The sequence below is a fragment of the Eutrigla gurnardus genome (genome assembly GCF_963514095.1).
Source record: "Eutrigla gurnardus genome assembly, chromosome: 5".
NCBI classification, from domain to species: Eukaryota; Metazoa; Chordata; class Actinopteri; order Perciformes; family Triglidae; genus Eutrigla; species Eutrigla gurnardus.
Window position 1 is genome coordinate 26,675,669 of NC_139919.1, and position 15,688 is coordinate 26,691,356.

A 15,688-nucleotide genomic window follows, 5' to 3' on the forward strand; every position below is an offset into this window, starting at 1 on the left:
AAAGATCAGAATCTCTTTAACAGTATAAATCTAACTCAACTCATAACTGAACCTACCAGTCCCAGTTCTTCTTCTTTGCTTGATTGGAGACAGACAGACACTAAATGAATGAATTGTAACTTCATGTTTCATCACACACTCTTGTCAGACCGTAGGAAAGCTCGTTGCTATCATCAGATGCGTGACGATCTTCTGTAACAAGTTTATTGAAGAAGTAGAATTAACAGGTATTGCTATCTAACTAGCGGACAGCAGGCTAGTTAGCTAGCTTGCTAATTCCACCATTCTTTACTTGATTACTAATCTTACTGGTTAGTTACACAAAATGAGACAAGCAGTAGAGCTGGTGAACAGTGAGTGTTGCATAATGCTATTCAATAGTTTTGATGTCTAACAGGAGTAAAGAGAGTTTGTTTGGATGCACCTCTGCAGGTAGTGGAGCTTTGCTAAAGAAAAACTACTGGGCCTTTTTTTTAAATAAAATTGATGATTATGGTCTTTGCATCATATTGGTTGACATTGAAAAATATATAATAATGTGTTTTTTGCATTAAATCCCATTTTTTTTTTATATATTTTGTTGTGACGTATTTCTCCCATATTCAAACAGACAAAAGCACAAATAAATAACACTCAGCAAACAAAATAACATTCTTTATGTTCGAGTCATATCTTCCAGAGATAGAAAAAACATACATTTAGAAAACATACACAACAGGCTCAAGGCACTGTAATAACCACCGAATATATTAGACAAAAAGGCACATGCTTTAGAGTCTCTTAATCTCTTAAAACTTGACAGTGTTGACATCATCTTTCCTACATAAGTGCCGCGTGGCTGGAACGTTGGAGCGAATGTGCCGGTCCAGAAACATGTGACCAGACGGAGGAAGTTAAGAAATAAAGTGCCGTTCAGGGACAAGTGCTGCGTCTGAAATCACATACTGAGTTCTACATATTCAATATGTGTATATCCTTCAACATATTGTGTGAATAAACAGTAGCATGGCGAGGCGTCACCATGGTGACCCGTGCCAACCTCGTGTGACCAAAACAATGAACTAATTTTGAAAAATATATTATGATATATAATTGGAGTGTTGGATCTGTTAGATCTGAGTAGCTCATTGCATTGTGGGACATTTATGCCATGTCCATGTTTCCATACGTCATAATTGACTGTACTGTACTGGTCTCTGATATGCTAAAACAATCTTGCATACTGTTTAAGCTAAGTAGCGTAAAGTTAGTGTGGAATTCTGGACACTCATTATCAGAATGATTGTCCATCACAACGGATTCACGTCTGTATATTTAGGGGCTGATTTGTTCGTCCTGGATATCCGAGTCTGTGTGTCCTGTGATATCGGTTTTGTGACTGTCGGGTATTTCACCGGGCACGCTTTGGTCGGCATCAAAGTACTTCCCATCTGTTTGATTCTGGCAGGTTTGTAAAGTTTCAGTGGAGCTGCTGGAGTCGGAGATCTGCTCCTTGGCTGTGTCGAAGGACTCGGTGAAAAAACTGTCACTGTAAGACCGACTGGCTGGGGTTGCCGTCTCAGAACCGAAGGCCTCCATCAGAGCGCCATCTGCATCCAGATGAATGCTGTGATTATCTCCATTATCGTTGTCTGTGCAGCTTTCCTCTGTGCCTCCATGAGTTATACCAGTTCTTGGAAGTGAGTTATCTTTGCACATTTCCCTTTCGGGAAAAGTGAAGACACCGTCTCTCTTGACCGAACCCTCCGTACGTCCCATATCAGCATCTGAGTCCACTTCCCTCTCTTGGCCAGGCTCTGTGTCTACATCCTCCCCGACAGCAGCAGCTCCTTCCTCCCCAGCCAGAACTCTCTTCAGACTCTGCGCTCTGCCTCTGTACTCTTGGCACAGCTGAGCATCGGGCATGTGGTTTCCGTGGATCTCGGCCAGCTTCATGTACACCACATACAGGGCCTCGGGGTGAGCTCGGTCCTCCAGGGCCGCTGCCAGGGCCAAATGGAAGTAGCCCACTGCATCAAAAGAATCCTGGAGAGGGGGGCACAGAGCAATTAAATCTTCAGGTCGGAATTCAGCACCATTTATAATGAAAGTAGACACCGTAAAGGCTTACATTTAAAGATTGTGTCTTTAAGATGGATAGGCCTAACATTTATTTCAGTAACAAGCTGTTGATATTGTGTTTTGCTCATGCAAGTGCATGCATGTCGTCGGGACCTGCACCTTCAGCTTGTGTAGGGTGAGGTTGCCCAGCCTGCAGTACAGCTTGGTGTAGTAGCGAGCCTCCGTGGGGTCCTGCAGGACGGGCGGGCAGAGGGACAGGGACTTGAGGTAGTAGTTTTCTGCCAACTCAAACTGCCGCAGGTTGTAGTAGACCGTAGCCAGCCGGTGGTAGGCTGCCCTCTCATTCACAGGCACACCTGAGGAGCACAACGCTCTCTGTTAACACACTACGCTCTCGTTCAAATCTAACTAATAGCAAACAAACTATGCACCTGTTTTGTTGGCGATCTCGATACCCAGCGTTGCGTACTGCAGCGCCTCCTCCTGCTCTCCCTGGTTCATCAGCAGCTCTGTCAGTTTACTCAGCAGACGGTACTCTGAATGGACGTCCTTGATGCTCCGCGCGAATGGCAGGCTGCCGTCCTGAAACCACACACCGATCATTTGGTTTAAAAGGGATCGTGGTGTCAAACTAAATCATTTCATGGAATAACAATAAAACCATTTAAAACCAGGAAAAGAACAATTATGCCGTTTTATGATATCGCCATAATATGGATATGCTCCACAGCCCAACTACAGTTTGTCTTGGAAAATAACGCGTTGTCGTTTGTGTCCTCTTACCCTGTAGAAAGGCACCGAAGCCATTCGGTTCCTGAGGCCTTTAAAGTAGACGTCTCCTGCCTCTTCATAGATGCTCATGGCAAAATGATGGTCATTCATCCTCAGAGCGGTCTTCACTGCTGCCTATTTATCACAATTATATTAGAATATCAAACTAAACTCTAGGTGTGTTTTCCAAGGAGGTGTTGCATATCACACACATCCCCTCCTCCTCACCTGCAGGTACATGTCAGCTAGTTCGTCCTCCTGGATGAGGTAATAGATGCGTCCCACCTGCAGCCAGGTCTCTGACTCTTCCTCTCGCTTGCCCAGATCAATAGAAATCCTCAAGCTCTGCTTGGTGTAGTCCAAAGATTTACGAGATGATCTGCAATCCACGACTTATTTTGGTCAGAACATATGATGGAAAAGATGGTTGGAGAATAAGAGTGAGAGGCAGGAAGTCACCTTTCAGTGTTGAGTGTGAGGTAGAGGTTGCTGAGGATCTCCAGATACTCTCCCTCCAGCCTCTTGTCCTTCAGCTCTCTGGATACCGACACACAGTGCTCGTAGTAGACGATGCTCTGGCCGTACAGCAGCATGTCAGCATACTGACGACTCAGCACCTTGGCCACCACCATCCGACCTATGAGCAAACAGAGTCGGGATGTTACGTGCTGCGTCTGACATTAAAAACACTCTGAGACGTTTGTGTTATTGAATAACAACTTTTTATAAATTCCATCACAAAAAATCTATATCGGCCTCATTAATCCAGTATTTTTTGTCAGATAAAAAAGAGTAAAAAAGATTTGAATATGACTTTATGTGCAAACATTTAAAGGAGATATCATGGGATTAATTCACACATCAATATTTTTTACTAAACTGTTACTTTTCAACAAAACACAAATATTAAGTAGCGAAAATCCAACGTCATTGTTTTTCATTGTCATAACCTTTCGCCCCGAGACACATCAACCAATCACGTGGCAGGAAGAGACATATTCAACAACATAGAGGATCCTTTGTCTGAACCAAGACGGCAAACTTTATTACTCGTTTCAACTTTGAGAAAGACAGCGAATAACAGAACCGTACCGTCACAATAAAAGCCCTAGACGTAATCTGACAGATTACTAGAGGGAATTATAAATCATTCAGAGCTTTTGTTAAAAAAGGAAACATCTTACAGTAGCTGAGGACATACTACACGCTGCTCTATGTAAATATGATCCTCGTAGCTGGGCCTCTGCTTACACAAATCTTTCCAAACCTTTTTTATTTAAAAAGTGCTGCAACTGTTGCAAATTTGCATCCCTGCCATTATGAAAAGATTTGATGTGAAATATTTGCATGCAAGTATTTTCATGTTGTTTATTTGTCATGCCCACACTGTGTAAAGGCCTTTAGATGAGAGGTTTGATACCACCTCCTCCAGGAGCCTGTTATCTTAGCATCGCATGACTGGAAACAGACTAGACTGGCTCTATCCTAAATCACAATTTGTGTTTTTTTACATCTATGGTTTTTTAAAGGGATTAAATACACAAGATATTACATGTTGATTAGTGTTGGCAGAAAGTAGAATAAAGGTAATAAGGCTGACTAGTCAAACTATTTATTTAATGGGTTAACATGTACTCACTGTGTAAGTTTCTGGCATGTAGCGCGATTAGTAGTCCCATTTCATAACAGGCCCTGCTGTCCTGGCTCCTCCTCCTGTCTTTGTAGCTCCTCCCCAGCCAAAGGTAGGTCTGAACATGCTCCTCGTCGGTGGGGCTTCCCCAGAGCTCCAGAAATAGATCCAGGGATCTGGGAATGCAGTTACCATCACAATAAATAACTCTTTGTAAACTATTTCTACCTACATTTGTTGCGTGCCCCTGAGGGAAAATGATAGGACCGATATCTGACCTGACTAAAAAGCGTTCTGCAACCAAAGGCGCTCCCACGTCCAGTGCCAGGCAGCCCAGGTTGGCGAGTGCCAGCGCCTGGTTCCTCTGGTTTCCACTTTCCCTGGAGATCACCAAGGCAGAGTGGAGATGCCAGCCGGCCTCAGGGATGCAACCCTGCCGCCTCAGACACAAAGCCAAGAGGTTGTGGATCACGCCTCGCTGCGTGGGACTGTCCGTGCCCTGGAGAGAGATGGAGTAAGGATATTTGTATAGGAGGAAGAAAACCAATGATTGTGTGCATTTTCTGCAGGTGATTAGTACCTGGAGTGACGTGAGCAGTGGCTGTAGGACACTCTTGGCCCTCTCAGCCTGGCCCGTCAACACCAGCAGCCAGCCGAGAAGCACGGAGGCCTCGAATCCCTCCTCCTCGTTGATGTGGCCTCCCGTCTCCACGGCCCGTTGAGCGCAGTCCACCGCCTTATCTAGAGCGTCGTGCTGCTGGTAGACCGTGGCCAAGCCCTGACACAGGTCCCTCTGGGTCTTCAAGTCCTCCCCGTGCTCGGCTATAATCAGAGCCTGCTGAAGGTAAATCACAATCTGGGCCGGGAGCAGGGAGGTTCCTTCCTTCCAGCACGGGTTCAGGCGAACGGAGTTCCTGGTAAACAACTCAATCCTCTGGAAAGCGTCGTTTAGGGAGTGGTCCTGTCTGGAGTCCAGGCTCAGAGTGGCCAGCGCCAAGTAAGGCATGTACTTACGGTGATAGAGCCGGCTCAAGAGCCAGTTGAGGTCCAGAGGACCTATCGGGCGCCCCTCGGCGGCGGAGAGTGTCACCGAGAGGAACTGGAGTCGCTCGACGAAGGGAAGGGCATCATCGGACTTCCTGAGGAGCAGGAAGAGGCTGGAAGCGAGGTAGCAGACGCGAGCCTCCAGGTGTTTGTCCCCCATCACCAGCGACCTCCTCAGGAGGAGCTGCAGCAGTTCAAACTCGTCCTTGGAGGTGAAGGTGTGGCGCGGGAGACAGAGGAGCAAGGCGCTGGCCTTCTCCAGAGTCTGGGGCAGCTTGTCCTTCATTTGCTGCTTCAGGTAGACGGATGTGAGGTTTGTGAAGAGAGCGACGAGGAGCGGCGTGTCGGAGAAGCTGTCCACGCGGACACTGAGAGACTCCTCGTAGTAAACGCGAGCCTGAGGAGAAGAGGAAATGGTCTGTATATCGCAGGCCTTATAATGTCTCTTTAGGGAGGAATGAATCCACAACACACAAACCTGGGAGAACTTTAGCTTCCGGGCACAGAGCCTTCCCAGGAGGAAGCATGCCCGTCGATGCGCCCAGTGCAAGCCCATCCTCTTGGCGCATTCCCTGACGGCCTCCAGGTGCCCCGAGAGCTCGTCCTCGGTCTTACCGCTGAATGTCACCCACAGGAAGGAATACTGAAGGTCGTACAGGGGCAGGAAGTCCTCCTGGGAGAAATAAGAAACAACGGGGCCTCTTGACTTGGCTGTGTTTGGTAAAAACCACATAATGGGACAGACAATGAAAATTGTGTTGTTAAGATGCTGATTGCTTCTGTTGACAAGATATTTGTTCAATTTTATGTCAACCCAAAGAGCTTTTTTGAAACCTGAAAACAAGCCAATTATAATAGGGATCAAATAAAATGATAGTGCCTGAAAATGATGGGTAAAATATGAACCAATGTTGCAATTTGAATGAAAAAAAACAACAACAAAGAAACAAGAACTCCTGTTATCCCTTTGCTTTGCTTCCTTTAATAAATACATAAATCAGTAACACCTGCAGACCTGGTAGTGGTCCTGGTTGAGCAGGGTCAGTGTGGGGTCACTGAACTCCGAGTCCTCCCCCTCCCAGCTGTTCTCCTCCAAGAAGAGAGGCGGGTCTTCCTGGAACTCGTCCAGTTCCCTGAACGTGTCGTCCAGGGTGAAGGAGAGGCGCTCCCCCTCGCGTGGCAGAGGATTGTGGGACTGATAGAGGGACAGGCGAGGGGAGGAGTGAGACAGGGAGGTGCGAGGAGAGGAGTGGTACGGGGGAGTCCCTCCACTTTTCTCTGACATGACGCTCTGCCGGGCGCTCGCGGGAACCTTGAGATCTGGGAAGGAGACAGTTGATAAAAACATATTTTAAATCTTATAGAGCTTGTAAGCAGCTGATTTTCCTGATAAATTCTGAAGCGTTACCACGTTTTGGCTGATTTTTGATGTACATGAAGTCGGTCTCGTCCAGTCTGTCTGAAAGCACACAAGGTAAATCGATTTAAGCATCAATTTTCCAGTTGGGGATACAGATGGAAACATTCTTCCGCTCCCACCAGAATTAATCACCAGCCAAAACAAACATGATGCTGTATTGAAGTTATGGCTCACTTTACCTAGCCTGTACACAGAGCTGATGTCGGATGAGAAGAGTCTCTCCAGCAGGCCGCCGTCGCCCGACTCGGAGCCGCACGGGTTAACCTCAGCCAGGCTGGCCCTCTCCTCCTCGGTCAGAAAAAACAATCCCCCATCTCTGCGTTAGACAGACAAAGGCAGCATTATCAAGTCTGCTGTCTGCTCCAGCCTCCTCACCCCATCCCACCCCGTCCAGACTGCAGATATTCTTATCAGGATTTCATAAGATTAGCACAAGAAACACATGACAACAAATGCAGATTTGAGACGAAATGTTTTCCTTGAAAGGGTCGGGCCAGGCAAACGCATTATACAACTAGAGAAAAAAAGATTTCTTACAGTGGTGCTGTGTCCAGAGGCTTGACGTGGGCCTTGTGTATGAAACCGGTGTGACCCGTGGACGCGTGTGTCCCTATGAACATGTCCAGGCCTCGGACCAGGAGACCCTGGACCTCCACCACGTCCCCCTGACTCAGCTGAAGCTCATCTGGGCCCGTGGGACTGTAGTCGGCCACTGCTACACAGGAACCCGTCACTGGGGGGGGGTGATGAGGAGAACACTGTCTGATGATAAATATGGTGATACACTCTATCTTTATCACTGTTATATCTTTTGTTTTTGACGTCCGGCAGAGCATTTAAGTATGCATACGCACATTAGCATTGATCCACTGTGTTCCTGTAAATTAGAAAGTAGTATCCTCCGTCTCACAAACACAATATGTTCCCTGAACAAATATATAAACGCAGCACTTTTGTTTTGTGACTTTTTCCCGTATGTTTTAACACTTTTTCAATGAGTCCAAGCTACTTCCAGCCAGTTAATCCAGCTTCTGTATTCTGAATGAGAGTATGTGTGTACATGTTTTTACCCATAGAATGTTCAAACGCTTCCTTTTCTGCTGGCGAGCATCCGACGTTGCCCGGGTACTTCCTCAGGAACCACCTGACCAAACAGGAAGTAGAGTTTAACTCACGTGTGTCCACCATCTGTATCGCCGCTCCCGCTGCTCATTCAGCCCAAAAAAAGTCTCAACGAGAGAAATGTTACGCTGATTTTAAGGAACAGAGAGTGACTCACTGATAGAAAGGGTAAGGCAGCGGCTGCATGGAGTTGACCGGCACCAGGCCGTGGTTTCCCGTGGCGAGCGCCGTGCCCTCCCACATGTTCTCCTGCCCCGTGTCCCTCACCGTCAGCAGGTCGTTCTTCTTGAACGGCAGCTGGTCTTCGTCGTCCTCGTCCTCGCCTCTTGTGAACAACGCCTTCGCAAAGAAGGATCCTAAAGAGAGTCTTATTAGTCACCCACACAGAACATGTACACACAGCACTAATAAGCAGGTGTGAATCCAGACATGCGTCTCTAATATTGTCGAGTTGATAAAAGTCAACGCACTTAAATTAAAAATAAAATCTGCAAAAGTGCTGCAGCTTGAGTGCCCTCATTCCGTCACCGGCAACATGATGGATGTTTTATATCCTCAACCTATTAAGTTAATGTAATTCTTACCACTATATGCCAGCACTGCACTTTTATTCTACATGGCCGTGAAGCGTTTTGCCTGGAGGGGGGAAATGATTCAGGGGAAAGTAACGTTTGTGTAGACTCGGGGCCCGGAGGAAATCAATACACTTTCTTGCAGGGAAGTAATATAATGGTTATGCTTAAGTTTGTTTGTAATCCATAAAAGACATTCAGCAAATTTCTAAATTAAATTCACTTTAATTTGTTTATTAAGTTCACCTGATGTCCAGTTTTAAGGGGCAGCTTCCATAAATAGAAATCATAATCTAGACTGGACATTGGCAGTACACAGTGGGGCACATGAGGTCAATAATGCTTCTTTTGCTATAATTTGTCCAAAATCATACGTGGTGTTATATCCCTGAAGCTTTCATATTGGTAATTGGGGTCAGAGAAAATTGATTTTAAGGGGTTTGGGGATCAAACTGCAGCTGAAGTTGGTTATTATGACAGTAAATACTTCATATGTTCTGACAGTTTTATAATGTGAGAATAAAGCAGCCAAAGGGCTGGTTTTTACTACCAAGGTGTACGTTTTGGCCGACAGATTCATGAACCAGATTTCATTCCTCACTTTTCACCCTTTTATGCGAATAATAAAAACTGTTCATAAAACTCTCACCGGGTGTCGATAAAATGGCAGAAGCACAACACGACTCACCCTCCTGGAGTAAGAGTCCGAGGTAGAGGGTGGCCAGATGTTCCTCGTCCACGGTTACGTTGATCTGCAGGCCACTGAGCAGCTCCGGGTCCAGCCAGAAGGACTGATCGCACAGGAAGTTCTCCAAGCAGCGAGCCACGTAACCTGGGACGGAGAACGTGCTTTACGAATGCTACTTATCACTGCATGCTCAACAACAAAGCTTGTTATACAGCTGTGCTCATAATAGTGCAAGAAATGCATCTTTGTGATCCACCTGGAAAGTGGGTTTCAAATTATATGTATTTTTTAGCATCAAAAATCATCCTTAGGTGGTATTTTATTGGAGTTGACAGCCAAAAACAATCAACCAGTCTGCTTCTTTAGGCCTATATGGTTGCTGTTTGTTCAGATTAGAGTGACTGGACGTTTTTTAAACACCTTTTTCCAACCGAACACAGATACTGTTTTAAGGTTTGGAAGGAAATGAGGCATTCACGTTGGAGATGATTCAGGAAATCTAATCTTACCTAATGCTAGGTACGTTGAAAACTTCCAAATTTCCTCCACAGTCTTGAACGTGAGCACGAATCTGTCCTTCTCGGCGTGGACGGACACCAGGCGTGCAGACAAGTCCTGGACAAACAAGCGTGTCACGTTTCAACAACAGAACAACCCTCCTTTATATCAGGTGCACCATACAGTTTATGGCGTATCATATTGCATATCAGAGCATATCATAATGCTCCCTGGTCTTTGTTGTGAAGACAGAAGTTGAGTAGCACAGTAATGCCTGTGTAATGGCTGCATTGTCGGACTTCCTCTCACCTTAAAGAGCTGGATGACGTCCTGGCTGTTGCTCTCCACCACTCGGAGTCGGGTCCGCAGGGCCTCCTGCAGGGCCCGGTCTGGATCCTCGCTGGAGCGCCTCCGTCCGGTGAACAGCAGCTCGATTTCTGGGCAAAAAAATAGCAAAGAGAGAGTGCTGTGATCCCTCACTATTAGATTAGACTGCTTCAATACAAAGAAATCCGATGCAAATAGGCTTAGTGGAGCAATTAGCTTACAGAGAAATGAGAGAGAGAATGAGAATTTATCATCTGTCAGAAGAACCAAATAATGTGTGTAATGGCTTTTTTGCTAATTCATCATTGAGTGAGTGAGTGAGTGAGTGAGTGAGTGAGTGAGTGAGTGAGTGAGTGAGCGAGTGAGTGAGTGAGCGTGAACGTCTGTCTGTCCACAACAAATCTTCATAGTGTTCCTTCTAATACTTCCTCTTATTGCATGTTTTAAACTGCCATCGACTGCCTGCTGACTCCACACTCACTTCTCCTAATCGACGCCCAGCTAAGTGCATGTCTGACCCCCCCAGTCTGCTACTCTGAGCCAACAGTGGGCGGTCAAGAGTCTGCAGAGTGCAAGCTAACAGCTAACAGCTAGCGGAACTGCCAGTATGTGTCGCTTACAGCCCATTGGTGTCTAGACGGAGGTTTAGCCAATCTGAAAACGGCACTTTACTTAGTGCGTCTTTCTCGCTGTGTCCATATTCACTGAGTAAAAATGGGAAAATAGCTGGAGAGAGTTCATTAAAGATTTTCCTACAAGAGGGATGCTCCGTGAGTTAGTCCCCGGAGGAATAACAAAGCCATTAGGCCTCTTACTGGCCTCTCAGCGTGGTCATTTAAACTCATTTGAGAGGAAGAACCTGAGGGGAACGTGATGGATGGAGCTAAACTGCTGAGTGAGTAAAAACATTAGAAGGGAAATGTGTCCTATGCATACATTTAATGCATGGGAAATGCTTCTGAATATAAATATGTTTAGAGGAGGAGGGATACCTGAGGAGAATTTCTCTCCCAGCGACACGGTGCTTCCTCGGAGGAACGCCTCTTTCCTCTTCCAGTAGCTGTCAGGCTCCGCCCCTCCCTCACCTGACTCCGCCACTGGACCGTCCTCCTCCTCACCTGCACCTGAAACAGGAAACAAAGTCAGGAGCTGCTGGATCAAGCATGCACGACCTTTCTGTTGGAAACCTCAGTCCAGGATAAGTCAGTATATCCTAAACAGAATCGTGTATAAGGGCGGGCATGGAAATGTTGCTAGAAAACACAAGATGGCAATCGCTGTGTTGCTATTTACACGTGTGCTGGTTGAACACGTGAGTTAGAGAACTGGTTCCTAACCTGAGTATGTTTTTATATGCAAGACGATTTTATTTGTGTAGTACTTTTCATGCTCAAATAAAAGCATAGAAGCCTTTTTAAAAGGGAAAAGGACACAAATACAGGATAGAGGGGGCAAAATGTTTCTTAATTAATATTTACAGTTGACGACAAAAGTGTTTAAGTTGGATTTAGCTGTCAAAGTTGTTGCAAGTGTAATATCCTCTGGAAACTAGACATTTCAGCCATTTAGCTAAAGCTTTTTATTTTAACCATAATGTATGAGCTGCTGACTACGTGTGTAGTAAATTATATTTATCTCAACACATTAACAGTAACTTATACATTAACTTAAAGCCTATAAATATCATCCACCGATAATAGCCGGCTACTGCAGTGTAGTGGTGACGGGCTTCCCCCGGATTGTTCCATTGTGCAGAGAGGATGTCCCGAAACACTTCCTCTATGTTTGTGACACAGACAGCATGTCCTCGTGTTGCTCCAGCTCCAGAACTAAGACTCCATAATGATATGATGTCACGTAGATTAAGGTGTCCAATGCACAGTATAGTCTACCTTGAGTCATGTTGTCATTTCCTGAGAAGTGTTCGTTTGCTCCCCCGAGAGTGTATGGTGGTTCCCTCCACAGAGCATCCAGCTCAGCAGGAGAGATGTCTGTAAACAAGGAAGCAACTCAGTTCGTGAACCTGAACGTGACAGTTTTTAACAAAGGTTATGTGTGGGACTATTTCTTGTGTGGGAGAAGTTGCTCCTGCGGTCAATCAGCCCTGAAACAGCGATAGTTATTTTTGGTTTTTGTACAGATTAAACAGTCAGTTAGTGGGCTTTAGAGGCTTCATTCATGTTGGGAATGTCGGGTTGAAGCCGTCGGTTAGTGTGAGGAGAGTTATCGGGGGTTTGGGAGTGATACGATGACGCTGATCACACACACACACATGACTCCTTCACTTTTTTATGTCAGCGTGCTCACGTGTCTCCAGACATACAGTCACACACCATTTATAATAATCCAAAAAAAGGGAACAAACTGTTAACCAAAGGGCAATCAAAAATAATTGTGATACAAATAGCCACTTCTTCATTTTCTATTTCACATGCTTTGATAGTTTAAAAAAAAAAAACACACACAGCAGAACAGTTATTATCTTGATGCAACAACACAATGGGGGGCACACAACTTAGCAACACAATGCAACATGACATCAGGCTTGGAGGAGGACAACAGCCTATTCTTTCCCTCCATCCTACAACACAGAGCACACCAACATGGGGTGGGGGGGCTGCTTGAGTGGATACAAGCACAGTCATGCTGCTACGGCACAGAAAACACACCATGCCACCTTCTTCTTCTTGGTTTGTGTGTTACCTTCTTGGCTAAGTGTGTTACCCATGTTGTGTATAGAGCTATATGCCGCCGTCTCATGACGGTGCGGTGGCAGCGCAGAGAGCGTGCTGGGACAGACCTGTGAAGGAGGAGAGGCAGACTTTGATGAGCGCTCCACAGCAGCAGGAGTTGAGCAGCGGTCTGCAGCAACAAGACGCCATCTGGCCCAGGAGCCGGCAGCTCCCCGAGATCAATGCCATCCCATCAGTTTCCCCCCCTCCCCTTCCAAACACCCACCCACCTCACACAGCCTCTTTCACAACTCTCTTCCTCTCCGCCTGGCCAAGCCCCGTTTCCCTTCCTATTTCTGTGTCGCCTTTTCCTGTGCTGTTCGCTCTCTTTCCACCGGATTCCTGTTTACTGGACTTCTGTCCCACTGCGAGTCTTATCTCCTCTGCTCGTTCTATCTGTCTGCTTCTCCTTGTAATCCCTCTGTCTCTCCATCTCCCTCCTCCCACCAGCCTCCCTCCCTCTCTCTCTATCTCTCTCTCTCTCTCTCTCTCTCTCTCTCTCTCTCTCTCTCTCTCTCTCTCTCTCTCTCTCTCTCTCTTCAGTAGCTGCCCAGTCAGTCAGTGAATGCACAAAGCACTCTCTGCAATAGTGTGTGTGTGTGTGTGTGTGTGTGTGTGTGTGTGTGTGTGTGAGGCCTCAGTGAGTGTTTCCCTGTGTGTCAGTGAAAATATGCACTGAATGTGTGTCAGAAACAATGTGTGTGTCTTTTGTGTGTGTGTGTGTGTGTGTGTCGATGGGAGAACGTATTGCTGAGCCACTGTAAGGCAATGCCACACAGGGACAGGCTGCAAGGTCGCAGCGAGGGAGGGAGGGAGGGAGGGAGGGGGGTTAGCCCAACCACCAGATCCAGGATCAGTTCATCCACTACAGTTCAACACAACTCTATAGATGAGAAGACAGGAGTCCATAAAGGATTTATCTTTGTTACGAGGAAGCTGCAAAATGTGGGAAGATCAGAATCCTTGACCTCGTTTGACCTTTGACCATCTGAGAGGGAAATCTTCAGAGTGTGAATTCCACTACTAGAAACTGGCGTAATTCCCACACAAGGTGTTCACTCAGGCGGTAATGAAATGCCAGATATTTAAATCTGTGTCGGGTGCGGTGTTCCTGTTCTGGGTGTGCCATAATGATGTGTGTAACAGCCGACTGGAATACAAATATACTTCTGCCCTATTTTGAGAAGCTTTCTATAGGAGGACATAAATATTTGTGAGTAGCTACACAAGGAAGTATGTTTCTGTTATAGGATAAGAAACTAGGTTAAGCTGAATAAAATCACAACATATCTACTTAAAAACAGTGTCTTTAATGTGTTTTAAAATATAATAATTATGAATTGGAAATACAACATTAGCCTAGTCTATAATGTCAGAACTTGAACTATATTACTTTTTAATTGCTTCCATCTGACACACAATTTGGTGCTGTCCTGCCAACTGAGTGTCAAGCTTTATTAATTTATGCGTGAAAGGAAATTACATTTTCTGTAATTAAGACACTTGCACTGCAGATTTGAATGTAGACGAGACCCTTTATTTTTTAGGATGACGTCTGACTGAAGCTATATGCTAAGCTAAATGTAAACTTTAAGGGTTCAGCTGTATCTGGGTATTTTTATTTATTTATTTTTGAATAGAGATTTAAAATTGTACATCCATAAAGTCGGGTGGCTTGTGAAAAACAACTGAATAAGAAGCATACGTCTCCCATAAAGCATCTCTCATGAGACCCAGCAAGCCGAATAAACTCCCACATCTTTCAAAGTCGACACCTTAGCCTTTAAGGTCTATAATCATTCTCACACTGGAGGCCGAGTTGTTTATTTTTTGTGGATATTTTTTTTCATTCTTCCCCAACAACCAAGATAAATCTCATGGATCTCTGAGTTGCGGCGAGACAAATCTTTTAAACATCTCTCAAAAAAGCGCTGCCATGGTGATCTGCTGTTGTTTTTCAGGGATGCTCTGTGCACGATGCACGATGTGACTTCTGTCCTTGCATGTAATCACCCATGGTGGGAAAACAAAGAGGCCAAGTGTCTTCCTCCTTTGATCGTGTTTAAACACGCTCCGGGGACAAGGAGGTCGGAGATCTTTGTTTACGCTGAATGGTCCTGATTGAATCTGTGTGTGCATCTTGTGAGGCAGAAAGCTGTAAACAGGCCAGAAGGCGTGTCGGGGCATATCCTGACACTTTCCCCCCCCCCCCCACCACACTGCCTGCTTCTCATCGTGCAACAGATTCCCTTCTAATCTAATAAACACAGGCTGCTCAAGGCCGATATGTGCGGTCACATGTGCTCGGGCCTTTGCACCGAATGCTGCACGAGGGCGATTGTCTTGCAGCGACTTCCATCCGGAGGTTTTACAACGTACGGTAATGCAGCACATCTGGATCTCCTCTTTTACCGAACACCTGTTGATGTAGCTACTGTTTCCTGTCAGCTGGAGGGTCACAAGCCTTCCTCCTCCTAAAGACTAGAGCATTACTGTAGTAAGTCTCACACAATACATGTGATTAAAGACACACAAACACTGTGTAATGACCATAAATGCAGCCTGAAAAAAAAGCCTGGACTGTGATTGTGACACTCGGCAGCCCGTGACAATAGCATTCAACCCTAATGAGGAACATATGGGGTCTGGCTGTGTTCAAATACATGACAAGCTAAAGGGAGTTGTTCGGGACCGTGTATGTGTACAATGTGGGCTTGCAGATTTGGAAAATGTGGTCCAGGAGTTAGTAGAAGTAATGTGAGACAGGGGTCGTGGACTCTAAGTTTAGACTAACACCCCCCTCAGCTCACTCACATGCCTCTG

The 15,688-nt window shown here is 45.8% G+C and overlaps 1 protein-coding gene across 3 annotated transcripts in view; it reads right to left on the reverse strand.

The window, feature by feature from the left end:
• Window positions 1–1,156: 1,156 nt before the first annotated feature.
• Window positions 1,157–15,688, reverse strand: part of sh3tc2 (SH3 domain and tetratricopeptide repeats 2) — a 15,197-nt gene continuing 665 nt past the window's right edge. Inside the window, exons 2-23 of one of the 3 annotated variants that reach the window (XM_084010208.1) lie at window positions 12,837–12,933; window positions 12,026–12,124; window positions 11,126–11,257; window positions 10,116–10,243; window positions 9,818–9,923; window positions 9,309–9,452; window positions 8,206–8,404; window positions 7,997–8,070; window positions 7,464–7,659; window positions 7,106–7,242; window positions 6,915–6,965; window positions 6,522–6,826; window positions 5,985–6,179; window positions 5,043–5,903; window positions 4,741–4,961; window positions 4,472–4,638; window positions 3,292–3,469; window positions 3,061–3,211; window positions 2,845–2,967; window positions 2,493–2,643; window positions 2,221–2,417; window positions 1,157–2,025 (exon numbers count right to left, since the gene is read on the reverse strand). In XM_084010208.1, the coding sequence (XP_083866334.1) occupies window positions 1,315–2,025; window positions 2,221–2,417; window positions 2,493–2,643; window positions 2,845–2,967; window positions 3,061–3,211; window positions 3,292–3,469; window positions 4,472–4,638; window positions 4,741–4,961; window positions 5,043–5,903; window positions 5,985–6,179; window positions 6,522–6,826; window positions 6,915–6,965; window positions 7,106–7,242; window positions 7,464–7,659; window positions 7,997–8,070; window positions 8,206–8,404; window positions 9,309–9,452; window positions 9,818–9,923; window positions 10,116–10,243; window positions 11,126–11,257; window positions 12,026–12,124; window positions 12,837–12,861 (4,551 nt within the window). In that variant the 5' untranslated portion in view covers window positions 12,862–12,933 and the 3' untranslated portion in view covers window positions 1,157–1,314. Of the gene's footprint in view, window positions 2,026–2,220; window positions 2,418–2,492; window positions 2,644–2,844; window positions 2,968–3,060; window positions 3,212–3,291; window positions 3,470–4,471; window positions 4,639–4,740; window positions 4,962–5,042; window positions 5,904–5,984; window positions 6,180–6,521; window positions 6,827–6,914; window positions 6,966–7,105; window positions 7,243–7,463; window positions 7,660–7,996; window positions 8,071–8,205; window positions 8,405–9,308; window positions 9,453–9,817; window positions 9,924–10,115; window positions 10,244–11,125; window positions 11,258–12,025; window positions 12,125–12,836; window positions 13,066–15,688 lie in introns of those variants that run through there. The other 2 variants (XM_084010206.1, XM_084010207.1) reach the window with 2 other exon arrangements.